This window comes from Mustela nivalis (genome assembly GCF_964662115.1).
Source record: "Mustela nivalis genome assembly, chromosome: 5".
Taxonomy (NCBI): domain Eukaryota; kingdom Metazoa; phylum Chordata; class Mammalia; order Carnivora; family Mustelidae; genus Mustela; species Mustela nivalis.
Genome location: NC_139024.1, coordinates 23,799,106 through 23,813,098, shown reverse-complemented (window position 1 = coordinate 23,813,098; position 13,993 = coordinate 23,799,106). Strand labels below are relative to the sequence as shown.

General features: G+C 39.9%; 1 protein-coding gene across 1 annotated transcript in view; it reads right to left on the bottom strand.

Annotated features, from left to right (window-relative positions):
* The window catches only part of SEC63 (SEC63 homolog, protein translocation regulator), a 71,742-nt gene extending 59,313 nt beyond the window's left edge, over positions 1-12,429 (bottom strand). Inside the window, exon 1 of the mRNA XM_082732070.1 lies at positions 12,052-12,429. Within this exon, the coding sequence (XP_082588196.1) occupies positions 12,052-12,175 (124 nt within the window). The 5' untranslated portion in view covers positions 12,176-12,429. The remainder of the gene's footprint in view (positions 1-12,051) is intronic.
* Positions 12,430-13,993: the final 1,564 nt, after the last annotated feature.

Genomic DNA, 13,993 nt, shown 5'->3' with positions numbered 1-13,993 from the left:
GACATTATACATCAGTTTTCTAGCTGCCCAAAGTCTTTCTGCAGTTGGTTGAGAATATATTACCTCACCATGATGATGCTGGCTCACTCACCATTGGGACAATTTTTTTTTATTAATTTTAAAAAATAGGAAAACACATTTTACTATAATAGTGTGGCTTGGTTCCCAGAATGTTGCAAAAGAGGAAAGGCATAAAAATGATAATTTGTTAGTGAAAAACTGGTAATCACTGCTCTAGACCACCAAAACCATAGCTTCCCTAAATCATCCTAATCTCAAAGTACACTAAAAGAAACTAAAGCTGCTGTTATGATCTTAACTTGAATCTGAACAGGTAGCCAAAATGTGTCATTCTCAAGGCGAGGTCAGAACCAACCATCTGGATTTGGGACAGAGAGGGGGATTGACTAAACACGACTCACCACTGCCAGCACACCCAATCACAGGTTACCTAAATTGAAAGGTTTCAGAAACTTGGGTTCATCTGCCACCTACACCAGACAAAGAAACCTAGATAATTTATCAAATGCTGAACTGAAAGGAGAAAAAAAAAAAAAAAAAGAATGTGTGTATAGTACGGAATGGTTGTTTACCCTTACAATCACAGGGCCAAGGCAGGGCTCTGGTTCACTGCTGCCACACATCATAAGAGTACTGTACCACATATCATCAGCCCAGAAAAAGACAAAATTCAAAATTCAAAGCACAGTATCCACTGTGTGTATCAATTTCACACTTTATAGTCCAAAAATTTTAAGTTGAACCATTATAACCTGGGACAATCTGTATGCTATTTTATAGTATGTGACTTTTCAAATATGCAAACAAAAATTTTTAATTAAACATTTTAAGTAGAAAAGACATCATCTGTAAAAGGACACATAAGCAAAGTGACCAAAAAACTATTCTCATCTCATTAAGAAATAGGAGCATATTGAGTCAAGATCCTGTCACTTCTCTGCTTAAAAACCTTCAATAGCTCCCCAATGAACTTTAAATAAACTCCAAGCTTCTCACCCTGGCTTACAGACATGCTTTGCATCCCAGCTCCCTCTCTGACTTTATCCCAGATTATTCTCCTGACCTGGCAAACTCCCGCCACTCTGGTCTTCTCTGTTCATGGAATATGCCCAACTTGTTTTTGCCTTGAAGGCTCTTGTACACACACAACTGTTCATCCACAGTAATAGGCCAAAAGAACAATTCAGACTTCTGAATGACTGGCTTCCTTACGTCACTTGGCTTGAAGGAACATTCTCAGGATCCTACTTCTCTACCCAGTATACAGCACTATGTAGTATTTTATTATTTATATGTAGCATGTCGATCATCACCCCCACACTAGGATGTAAGCTTCAAGAGAATAGAGATCCCATCTATATTGTTTACCCCACATTCCACTACCTAACACTGGCAAATAGCAGGTGCCTAATAAATATTTGTTAAACACATGAATTTTCTCATTTAGACATTCTAATAGTCCTGGGAATATGTATGTACGTGCACTTTAAAAAAAAAATTGAGGCTCAGAGAGGTTAAGTAACTTGCCTACAGTTAAAAAGGGTACAAAGGAATAACTAATAATCATTAAAGAAGAGATAGAAGACAAGAAAAACAAAACTGAAAATAAACTATTGGGATTACACCAAAATAAAAAGCTTTTAAATAGCAAAGAAAACCAACAAAAAGGAAATGCAACCTATTGAATGGAAGAGACATCTGCAAATGATATATCCAACACGGGGTTATTATCCAAAATATAAAGAACTTACATAACAACACTTAAACTGTAATTCTCTTACAAAAAAATATAGGGATAAATTTTTATGACCTTGGATTCACCAATAGATTCTTAGATATGACAACAAAAACAAAAGCAATAAAAGATAAAATAACTTGGACTTCATCAAAGTTAAAAACTTTTGTGCTCAAAGGACATAAGAAAATGAAAAGATAGAAGATGTGGTGTATATATATACAATGGAACACTATGCAGCCATCAAAAGAAATGAAATCTTGCCATTTGCAATGACGTGGATGTAACTAGAGGGTATTATGCTTAGTGAAATAAGTCAATTGGAGAAAGAACTATCATATGATCTCCCTGATATGGGGAAGTGGAGATGCAATGTTGGGGATTTGGGGAGTGGAAAAAGAATAAATGAAACAAGATGGGATCAGGAGGGAGACAAACCATAAGAGACTCTTAATCTCACAAAACAAACTGAGGGTTGCCAGGGGGAGGTGGGGAGGGAGAGGGTGGTGGGGTTATAGACATTGAGAAGGTATGTGCTATGGTGAATGCTGTGAAGTGTGTAAACCTGGTGATTCACAAACCTGTACCCCTGGGGCTAATAATACATTATATGCTAATAAAAAATAATAATAACTAAAATTAAATTTAAAAAAAAAGAAAGTGAAAAGACAATCTACAGAATGGAAGAAAATATTTGCAAACCATGTATCTAATAAGGGATCATATCCAGAATATATGAAGAAAACCTACAAGTCAACAAAAATAGATTAACAACTCTATTTAAAAATGGGCAAAGGATTTGAATGGATATTTCTCCAAAGAACATACACAAATGGCCAACAGAGAAAAGTAATGATTACTCAACATCATTATCCTCTAGGAAATGCAAATCAAAACCATAGTGAAATACCACTTCATCGTATCTATTACAATGGCTATAATTCTTTAAAAATGAAAAATAAGTGTTGAAGAGGATATGCAGAAATTGGAACCCATGTATACTGCTGGTAGAAATGTAAATGTTGCCGCTACTGTGGCAAACAGTTCAAAAAGCTAAGGACCATATGACCTGCCAATTCTGCTCCTAGGAATATACCCAAAAGAACTGAAAACAAGGACTTAAACAGATACTATGGCAATGTTCACTACAGCATTATTCACAATAGACAAAGAGGGGAAACAATCCAAGTGTTCATCAACAGGTGAATAAAATGTGGCACAGTCATACAATGGAGTATTATTCAGCCATAAAAATGAAGTTCAGATACATACTACAACATGGATGACTCCTGAAAACATTATGCCAAATGCAATAAGATAGACACAAAAGGACAAGTATTGTATGATTCCACTTATACAAAATACCTAGAATAGGCAAATGTATAAAGAATAAGAGTTTTTCAGGGGCTGGAGGAAAGAAAGAATGGGGAGTTACAGGGCGCCTAAGTGGCTCAGTTGTTAAGCATATGCCTTCCACTCAGGTCATGATCCCAGAGTCCTGGGATCGAGCCCGGTGTAAAGCTCCCTGCTCAGCTCCCTCTCACTATCCTCTCTGTCAAATAAACAAAATCTTTTAAAAAAATTTTTTTTAGATTTAAAAAAAAAGGGGGGAGTTATTGCTCAATAGGTAGAGTTTGTTTGGGGTGATGAAAAACATTGTAAATAGCAGTGATGGCTGCACAACATTGTAAATGCAATTGTTATTGAATTGTTCATCTAAAATGGCTAAAACTATAAACTTTACATTATATATACTTTACCAACATAATTAAAAAAAAAAAGATTCCACATCAGTAATATCTCAAGTATGTCACTTATCTTCCTATTGCCACCACCACTGTTCAAACCCTCATTATCGCCTTTTTTTTAAGATTTTATTTATTTACTTGAGAGAGAGAGTGACCACAAGAGGGGAAGATCAGAAGGAGAAGCAGACCCCCTGCTGAGCAGGGCGCCCGACAAGGGACTCCATCCTGGGACCCCAGGATCATGACCTCTGTCCTTTCTCATTCTATGAGATGCTATTACATTAATTCATATACGGCACAACTTTTAAAATATGTTCTAAAACGTCCAAAAATGACATACTGTCAACCAAATCACACACTCCTCAGCTAGGTATATAAGATTCTCTACCACCTGACTTCAATTAACTTTTCTAGCCTTTTCTCACTTACTCACTGGATGAATTCTGCTTCAGTGGATCTGTACTTTGAATATATTCCATGCTTTCCAGTCTCTGTACTTTTCTTCATGTGACTTTTTTTAATTAAAGATTTTATTTTTAAGTAATCTGTACACCTAATGTGGGCTGCAAACTCATGACCCAGAGATCAAGAGTCATAGCTCCACCAGCTAAGCCAGGCTGGTGCCCCCCTCAGGTGATTTCTTCTTCACCCTACCCAGCCCCACCATTCCACCCATTAAATCTTTCTTATCCTTTAACTATTTAGACAAAATACCTCTTGATCGCCAATATCATTCCCAATTAGACACAAATACTTTATCTAGCTAATTTGAATAGCACTTGTTTTCACTTTTCTTACATTTCTTTTGTTGTGCTCTGGATAAAATAATTCATGTATTTATCTAATCCTAATCCTCCCACCCTTCCTAGATTACAAACTCTATCAAAACAAAGTCTTGGGTGCCTGGGTGGCTCAGGGGGTTGAGCCTCTGCCTTCAGCTCAGGTCGTGACCTCAGGGTCCCACATCGGGCTTTCCGCTCAGCAGGGAACCTGCTTCCTCTCTCTCTGCCTGCCTCTCGGCCTACTTGTGATCTCTCTCTGTCAAATAAATAAATAAAATCTTAAAAAAAAAAAAAAGTCTTGTAAACAAGATTTATACTGTATTCATATTCCTATCTTCTGCCCTCCTAGTATAGGCAAACAATGAAGGCTCAATCAACAACTATTAGATTTAACTAAACAAAAAAACCTAAAGCCAAAAAAATCTGGAATCTATGAGAAAATCCAATTCTCAAAAATCAATTCTCAAATGCAATTCTCAAAATGTAAGGAACATCTTTTTAAGAGAATTAATAACCAACAACACTTTTCAAAGAAAACAATGTGATGGTGAGATGGTGCAACATTTCTTACCAATAATCTCATGATAGCAAACACTCTTTAAAAGGAAGTCCAATATAGATATATTTGTTGTGACCTCCTCTATGTCTAAATAAAAAGTATGACTAAGGGAACAAACATCTGAGAAAATGAAAATAAGCCTATCTTTGTTTTTTCAGGTTCTTCCAAAGCCAAGCAAGTATGCAAAATGACCTTCAAGGGGTGCCTGCGGTGCTCAGGTCATGATCTCAAGGTCCTGGGATGGAGCCCCTCATCAGGCTCTCTGCTCAGCAGGGAGCCTTCTTCCCCCCCACCCTCTACTGGTGATCTCTGTCAATAAATAAATAAAATCTTAAAAAAAAAAAAAGACTTAAATAAAAACTATTTTACACAATGCATTTACTAATCCAGTGTTTGTCACCACATCTACAAAGCCTAAATGTACCATAATTCATACTGCCAAGGTGCCTTCTGGTCCCCTCTACTGTGTAGGACTTAAGCGCATATATAGTACATGTCTGATACCCCTTTGTATCAGGGTAGAACACAGAGGAGAATGACTTTATTTTAAAATGACTCAACTGGGGCACCCGGGTGGCTCAGTTGGTTAAGTGTCTGCCTTCCTCTTAAGTCATGATCCCAGGGTCATGGGATGGAGCCCCTACGTCTCCCTCTCCCACCCCTCAACCCCCACTCCCATTCGTACTCTCTCTTGCTATCTCTCTCTCTCAAATTAAAAAAAAAAAAATCTTAACAATTTTTTTAAAAATTACTCAAACTTCTCAGATCTCTAGTATCTAGTCTTACGAAGATCTAGTCTTATGATCTAGTCTTATGAAGACTATATGCTCTAAATAAAATATGGACATTCATAAAGTATACTCCTGTGAACACAACGCTGATACTAGCCAGTTCTTTTCTATTCAAATACACTCAATAAGAGCTTGAGATAATCAACTCTATTGTAATTAGAAACCTAGATAAATCAATAGATAAGGTCAATATTTTATTTTAAATAAAAATGATCATCCCCATCCTTTTCCATGCACTCAATCCCAAAACTGATAAAAGTAGGTTATTATTGGGCCAATCACCAAACAGCTTTTAAGATAGACAGAAATAAGCAAAGACAGAAGTAAGCAAAAAATTTAAATCTGTACTCCACTCTCTCATTGCCTCCAAGGTACTTTTATATTCTATATAAATAGTCCAAACTGTCTTAGAATTTTCTAATCTGCACATTCCCCGCATTTCAACAGACTAATAAGCCTCTGAAAAGGAGTCCTCCTTCTCCATCCAGTTTTTCCCTACCCAGCAACCACCACCTCCCACAAATCACTCTCCACATAATGTTCCACAAAAGTCATTACCCTACTTTAAAAACTCCACTGTTTACCTAATATCTTACAAGATAAAATATAAGCTTCCTAAAATGGCAAATCTGACCATGTCATTAACTACTTAGAACCTTCCACTGTTTACCCAATAACTTACAAAACAAAGTATAAATTTCCTAAAATGGCTGGTTTACTTCTAAGTGCATATTCAATCTTTACCATGTATTGAACAACTCCATGCTTTTCCATCTACTTTCTCCTACATAAGGAATATACTTCCCCACTTACCTTTTATGACCTATCGCAAATCATCTTCTCTGCATGAAACACCAAATCCCCAAACAAAACTATTCATTCCTTGCCATAGCACTTTCCACTTACCATTTTAATACTTACTATAATGTGTTATATTAATTATAGGAGGCTGTATAAGAGTGATAGTTAAGAAGAAAAACTCTAGCATTAAAACAGGTTTGGATCCAACACCCAATCTTCCAATTAAAGGCTATATGGCTTTAGGTAAATTGGTTACCTTCTCTAGGACTTAAGTCTTCTCATTAATAAAACTGGGTAATACCTGGGTCTAGCTCAAAGTGCTATTTTGAGTGCTTTCAGCATACCCACCTTGGGGCTAGCAAATATCCAAACGGACAGCAGTAGAGCTGAGATGAGGAGAATCATAATTATCTGTCTCAAACTGGAGGTGGGGTGTAGGGCCTTACCTACCAAGAGGAAGGACCATGTCTAAAGTCATCCCCACTGGAAGAAAAAAAGAGAGGTAATGAAACATTTTAGTTTAATGAAACTAAAATGTTTCATTACCTTTGAGTGATGGGATTACAAGTAATGTTTGTTCTGTTTTGTGTGTGTGTGTGTGTGTGTGTGTGCTTTTCTGTACTATGTATACACAACTTATTAGGAAAAATGTTATATGCACTGAAAAGTCTGATCCATCACCTAGAAGCAGCATCTAGCACAAAATTCATGCTCTATAAACATCTACTAAATGAAGGAATTTCTACAGTGTGTTTGATTTTGCAAGGTGTTTTTTTTTTAAGATTTTATTTATTTATTTGACAGAGATCACAGGTAGGCAGAGAAGCAGGCAGAGAGAGAGGGGGAAGCAGGCTCCCTGCTGAGCAGAGCCTGATGCCGGCTGGATCCCAGGACCCTGGGACCATGACCTGAGCCAAAGGCAGAGGCTTTAACCCACTGAGCCAGCAGGCACCCCTGCAAGCACCTTTAGATAACATTTATCCATAATCACTTCTTACAGGCCATATCATTATTATTATTATTTGTAGAAAATGAGACTGAATTCAGAAATAACAAAATAGGGACTAGGCTGGAACTTAAAACAAAAACTTCTGACTCCCAAATTCAGAGTTTTCTTACCACACTACTGAGCACTAAAAATGGACTCCTACTCACATTCCCCAGTCAAGGAGCTGAATCACTGAGAGGGGGGACAGCTGAATCAATGTTTGAGAGGGGAACAAGCAAAGAATAAAGAAATGTAACTTTTTTTTTTAAGTTTCATAAATTCTTTCAAACCATGGGGAAAAAAACCTGAGTATAGTATAACTATTTGTTTAATCCTCATTTTAATTCTATTAAACAAATAACCCATTGTCTCTATTTTATATATGAGTAAACCAAAAACACAGAAGTTAAATAACCCACCTAAGATCACACTGTTAGTAAAGCAGCACATCTAGACAGGTTTCAAAACCAGGCAGTTTTGAAAAAAAAGTAAAATAAGGGGTAAGGTCAAAGAAGTTTAAAAAAAATAAGGTTAAGGAGTTAAAAAAACAAAAAGTTGGAAAAAGTAATGATATAATTTATCTCAATTCAAAGGATCAATAGACCTTCACCTATGGAACAAATAAAAGCATGTTCTTGATTATTTGAAATTCTAATAATTACAAGCAGTTTTCTCTTGTCCAATACCATTGTAAACTTACATTATTAACGTTGTTTTAACAAATATATTCGGCTTTCAACTACAAGAACTTTAGAGAACTGTTCTACAGTAAGTGCTTCTTAACTATATTAAACAAAAAGGCTAAGGCATTAGTGATTTTTGTTTTTAGGAAAGAGCACATATAAAAATTCACCATCTCCCAAAATGACAACTCCAGCAAAAGACCACTACCAAGGGAGTTCTCTTTGCTAGCTACAATCTATAGTCACATAGGTACCTTTTAAAAAACCAATACATGGGAGCACCTGGGTGGCTCCTTGGGTTAAGCCCCTGCCTTCGGCTCAGGTCATGATCCCAGGGTCCTGGGATCAAGCCCCACATCAGGCTCTCTGCTCAGCAGGGAGCCTGCTTCTCCCTCTCTATCTGCCTGCCTCTCTTCCTACTTCTGCCTACTTGTGATTTCTCTATCAAATAAATAAATAAATAAATAATCTTAAAAAAAAAAAAAAAAAAACACATGGCACCCACTCCAGACCAAATAACTCAGAATATCTGGGGGGTGGGTAAAAGCGTTTCTAAAAGCTCCCCAAGTGATTCTAATGTGGAGCCAGGGTTGAGAACCACAGTTTTAAAGAAATCTAAACCCTCTGTTATTACCTCATCCAGAGCTTTTGTCCATAATGGTCTGAAAAAGTATTCAGTCAACTTATTCAGCCAATTTGCAAACAACCAGGAGAGTAAAATAAATAGGGCCCCTCAACTACTAAAAGGGGTATTAATTTTAAGTGCACTTGGCCAGGTAGATTAGACAAAAATCTAGGCAAAATGATTCCATTAGTGTTCGGGATAATGGAGTAACTTCAATTAACATATCAAATATGCCAATGACCAAGCTACTTCTCTTTCTCAAACCCTAGATTTTACCATCTGTGAAATGGTTCCATGCTTTCTAGCGGACTCAAGAGCCCAATAATTCTAGAAGAACAACACTGAAATAACTAAACCTTGAAACTAAAAGACCCACATGAGGAGCACCTACCTGGGTGGCTGAATCATTAAGTGTCTACCTTGGGCTCAGGTCATAATTCCAGGGCCCTGGGACTGAGCACCCCATGGAGCCCTACATAGAGCCCCACATCAAGCCCCACATTGGGCTTCCTGCTCAGTAAGAAGCCTGCTTCTCTCTCTCATTCCCCCTGCTTGTGTTCCCTCTCTTGCTGTGTCTTTGTCAAATAAATAAATAAAATCTAAAAAGAAGAAAAAAACCACATATATCACCATTTTAAAAAACTACACAAAGATTGCTTACACTGAACTTCAAAAATGTATACTTACTAGCAAAAAACCCTTTTCGTGCTTTCCTGCAGAGAGTATCTCTAAAAAAGTCAAGACTGCCATAAGAACTCTGAAATTCAAACTCCTTAGCCTACATTTTTGCATTTGGTTACAGTTTCATAGGAAAATGAAATAAAATAAGTTTCAAATCAAATATTAAAATATCCCATTGTGTTAATCAAAAACACTACTATAGGTCCACATCCTTTATTCAATACCCTTGAGGGTCTAAAACAGCACCAATAATCAAACAAATTAATATTCCAAATTAACAGCCATATTAATAACTATTTTCTAAGTGAGAAGAATCAAGATTTTAAGTACCCTCTGTTGATACAAGTCACTATACGATTTTGCTGCAAACACCTGAAAAAAATTCTTTTTCAGAGCTTTGGGTGAACCTATTAATTTTAAGATTTCTCTCTGATATTTAAGACATTGCAAACTCAACTTCAGAAAGAAGTCATTATGACAAAAAATCCTTTTAATAGCACTGTAATCCTAAAAAAACAACTCATTTATGATAGATACGCAAAAATAGTCCAAGTGGTGTCCACCAATTTCATGATGATGAGAATAGCATTTAAGTGTTCACCTTAATTTTCACAGCGCAATCGTGAGCAAGACCAAACAAATACATTAACACATACACATTTACTAAGGCAAGCCTGAAGCCAGATGTAAAGTAGGGGCAAATCAGCACCTTTCTATCTAGCAATAAGGAGACAATACAAGACCTTAAAGCTAAGCAGATCAGGCTCCCCCACGAAGGAGAAAGTTAGAGAATGCTCTCTGAACTCGAGTTTCTTCACATAAGGATAGAGATAATAATAATAGTACCTACACTTCAGTGTGTTTTAAGAGGATTAAATAAAATGATATTTGAAGGCCATAACTTATAGTCACTATTAATTCCCTACAACTTTTCCAAAGATGGACTATATGCTAAAGGAGCTCAAGTATAACTTGCTGATAAGTTATCAGGCAAATTTTATAATACAAAACCCAACACAAAAATAGAACTTTCAAAGTTCAAAATCCCAGTGTAGGTTAAAATGACTAATTTCTGAAATGGCTTCTAGAAACACATTCTAACAAAATCCACCTGCTCCCCCAATACCCTTTAGTCTTCCACACAACCAGATGCACACACAAAGGGTTAAGTGCAAATAAACTACTTTACTAAAAAGTGCATTTTTAACTCAAAATTATTAGAATGGCCTAGGTTTTGCAGATAAGGGAAACCTTTACAATATTAAGACTTAATCATCTATCTACAACCACTGTCCAGAGAAACCAATTTAAATGCACTTAGGAAAAGAAGGCACAAGAGTCCAAAATCCAATTTTCACAAACTATCCACTGAATAAGAAAACTGGCAACTTTGGGCAGATTTCTGCACCTACTGGATATTTAAACTTACAATCGTATACTTAAAAAAAAAAAAAAAAAGGAATCCTTTGTTACTTATCCTAAATGCAATTTAATTCCATTATATAACTCGAGAATTTTACAGAATTTTTGAGCCAGTCTTAAAGCATAACAAGTTCTGAGCTGATTCAATGCCTCCCTGTTAACAATCCCCCCAGAGTATCTAACCTGGACAACCTAGACTTCCCACCACACCCAACTTCAAAGATGAAGTTTAATCAAGTTAGCATACCTCCTGTGAAACAGAAAGCTTTCCCTAAATGTTAACACTCAAAACCTCCTGGTTACTGTTAAATAAGCTCTTAGGGCCTGGCAGTTCCCTTAGCTTTAAGATTACCACTTGTCATATATCCTCGGACAGCGCAACATAAAATGCCTCGAACAGAATCTATGTTATTTGGTGCTCTAATCCCATGTGTTTAATGAGAAAAGATTTAGAACTAAAAGCGAATGGACCAGCTACCTCACAACTACCTACTCGACTTAATCCTTCATACTTGCACTTTCTCCGCCATAAACAGGAAACTCCAAAGAAAAGGAAATAGAGAACAGCCTATTTTTGCTAAGGGGAATAACGGCACTGCTTCCAACCCCACAGTGTTCGTGAACAAATGAAAAAGCAACAGGGGACGGGGACGGGGGAGGGGCGGCTGGTGAGCTCAGCTGGGAGTCCGAAGCATGCCACCCGGCTCAGACGGTGCCCAAAACATCTGTAACGACAGCTGCAACAGGGAAACGGGGGTGTGAGGGAAGAGGACCGTGGCTAAGGGGCTCACAGTAGCGCCTGCACGTTCGGCTTCCTCCTTCGCCAACTCTTCTCTCACCTCCCAATCCCCATCCTCCCCATCCCATCCTGCTCCCTCCATATAGAAAAATAACCAATAAAATCAGAGGCAGAGAAGACAAAGAGGCAGGAGAAGGCTGCAAGGAGCGCCCAGAACAATGGGTGAGAGGGAGCGAAGCGAAACTCCTGAAAAGACAATGAAACGGGGATGGAGAGGGGCCCCGAGAGGAACCGAGGGAAACACCGCCGAGCCCGGGCCCCGCCAGCGGCGGACGCCTCGGACGCGAAGCTCGGCCGGCTGGCTGGCTGGATCACCCCGACGCTGGGGGGCTGGGTTGGGCTGGGCGGGGGCGGCGCGGCCCGGAGGGGCTGGCGGGGCCTGCACTGGTCCGCGGGCAGCTGCCGGCAGCACTCACCGGCATTCTGGTCTCGGGGCCAGAGGTAGTATGTGGCCGGGATCACGATGAGCCCCACGAAGGAGGTGAGGAAGTAGAAGAAGGTGTTCCCGCTGTCATCGTACTGGAACTGCTGTCCCGCCATGGCACCCCCCCCCTCCGCCTCTCTCCTCTTACCACCGCCGCCACGACCCCGCTCTACGCTCCAGCACCCAGCACCCCGGCCCTGTGTGGCGTAGCTCGGACGCTACCGCCGCCTTTCCTCCCCGCCCCCACGCTACTCTCACGGACACGCCGCCGCCACCGCCGCTGCCGTCGCCAGCTCTCGCGAGAAGAGACAGTTCCCGCCCCGCTCGGTTTTTCCCTCCCTCTGCCTCTCCCCAACACTCTCGCTAAGGCAGACGTGGCGCGCGCAGCCGTGGAACTCGGGGAGGTCCCGCCCTTGATCCCGTCCCCAAGCTATAGTCCCTCCCCCTCGCACTCCTATAGATCCTCCCCCTAGAGCCCCGCCCCCAGCCATAGCGTTCTCGGCTTCTCCCCGCCTTTTCTCCTCCCCCTCCTTTCCCAGAGTCCCAACAGGGGTTTCGGGGCTTCATTTTAGGGGGTCCCAGCAAAGACCCGTGGTAGAGTGGGTGTGCGTGGTTCACCTGGATGCTCCTGGAACCGCAGCTTTTCTGAGCAGAGCTGAGGCTGCGTTGTCTTTCCCTTCTCTCATCCTTACCTCACCCTTTCCGCCCTCTCGCTTATAAATTCCCTGGTTGATAATAACATTTCTTTAGGTTCCAGATCCGTTCTTCCAGTCCCCACATTTTGAAAACAAGGGTCAGAATTGGGCGGCACAGGGAGTTTGGGGGAGGAGGGGGATGTTGTGGTTTGTTTCCAAAGTAGTGTTTGCTACCAAAAGACTGCGATCTACGCTGCGCCCATTTTGCAGGTGCAGATTCCGCAATCGGATAGAGATGGTGATCTACCCCGTCCCAGATCATCCGCGTTTTCTTCAACCCAGGCCGTAGGCTAAGACCTTTATTGCTTTATTATCATTTAATCGTCAGTAAACCCCTTGGAATAAATCAAAGCATGCTCTCTCTCCAGATGAGGAAATTGAGGCTCAGGTTGGCTAAAGTCATGCACAGTGAAGAAAGGTCTGGGGATTCCAACTCAGATCACTTCGACGCCACAAAGCCAGTGCCCTTAGCCACCACCTCGTCATGGACCTTAACATTTCCCTCAGAGCAGCTGGCTCTCCTTGCAAGGTGTGGGCATGATCTGTGTTCTGAAAGGGATGGGCTTGGGAAGCAGGAACCTCTCACTTGACTGCGTCTGAGGTCCCAAGGGCCAGAGTCGGATGAATTGGGAGAGAGAGAACTGGTTCCCTAATCTGGGAATGACCCGCATGGTCCACTGCAGCCCTGTCTGACGTCTATCCCCGTGTCTCCATCTCCCCCCTCTGGATCAAAAGGAAAGACCCACCCGACCTAACTCAGAGTGGTTGTGAAGATTAAAGGGAATTATAGTGAAAATGCTTAGAAAAATGTAATAAGCCAATACCACACATTACACTATTTTTTTAAACGTGTTTTAAGACTACAGTCTATTTACTAACTTTCAATATGCTTTCCGTTGTTGGAAGAGAAATCTTGTCACGTGTCACTTATTTTGTGTCCTCAAAACTAGCATTGATCTTAATCGGTAAAGCTTTGCTTCATAATGGATTATTTTCACATGTATTGTCTCTTCACTTTCAAGTGTCCTACCCATTTTGAAAGAACATTTTTAAAAATCGTGTTCTCTGCATTTCCCTCCCTACTTTTTTCTAATGTGAAGTTTTCAAAAACTGTATTAGAGGTGAAAAAATAAAAGAGAAGTGAGGGGAAGAGGCTTGAACTATGAAGTCAGCATGGCAGTCTGATTACCCAAACGCAGATATGCAGAGAACAATTTGCCTTGTTCCAGAAACAAATTA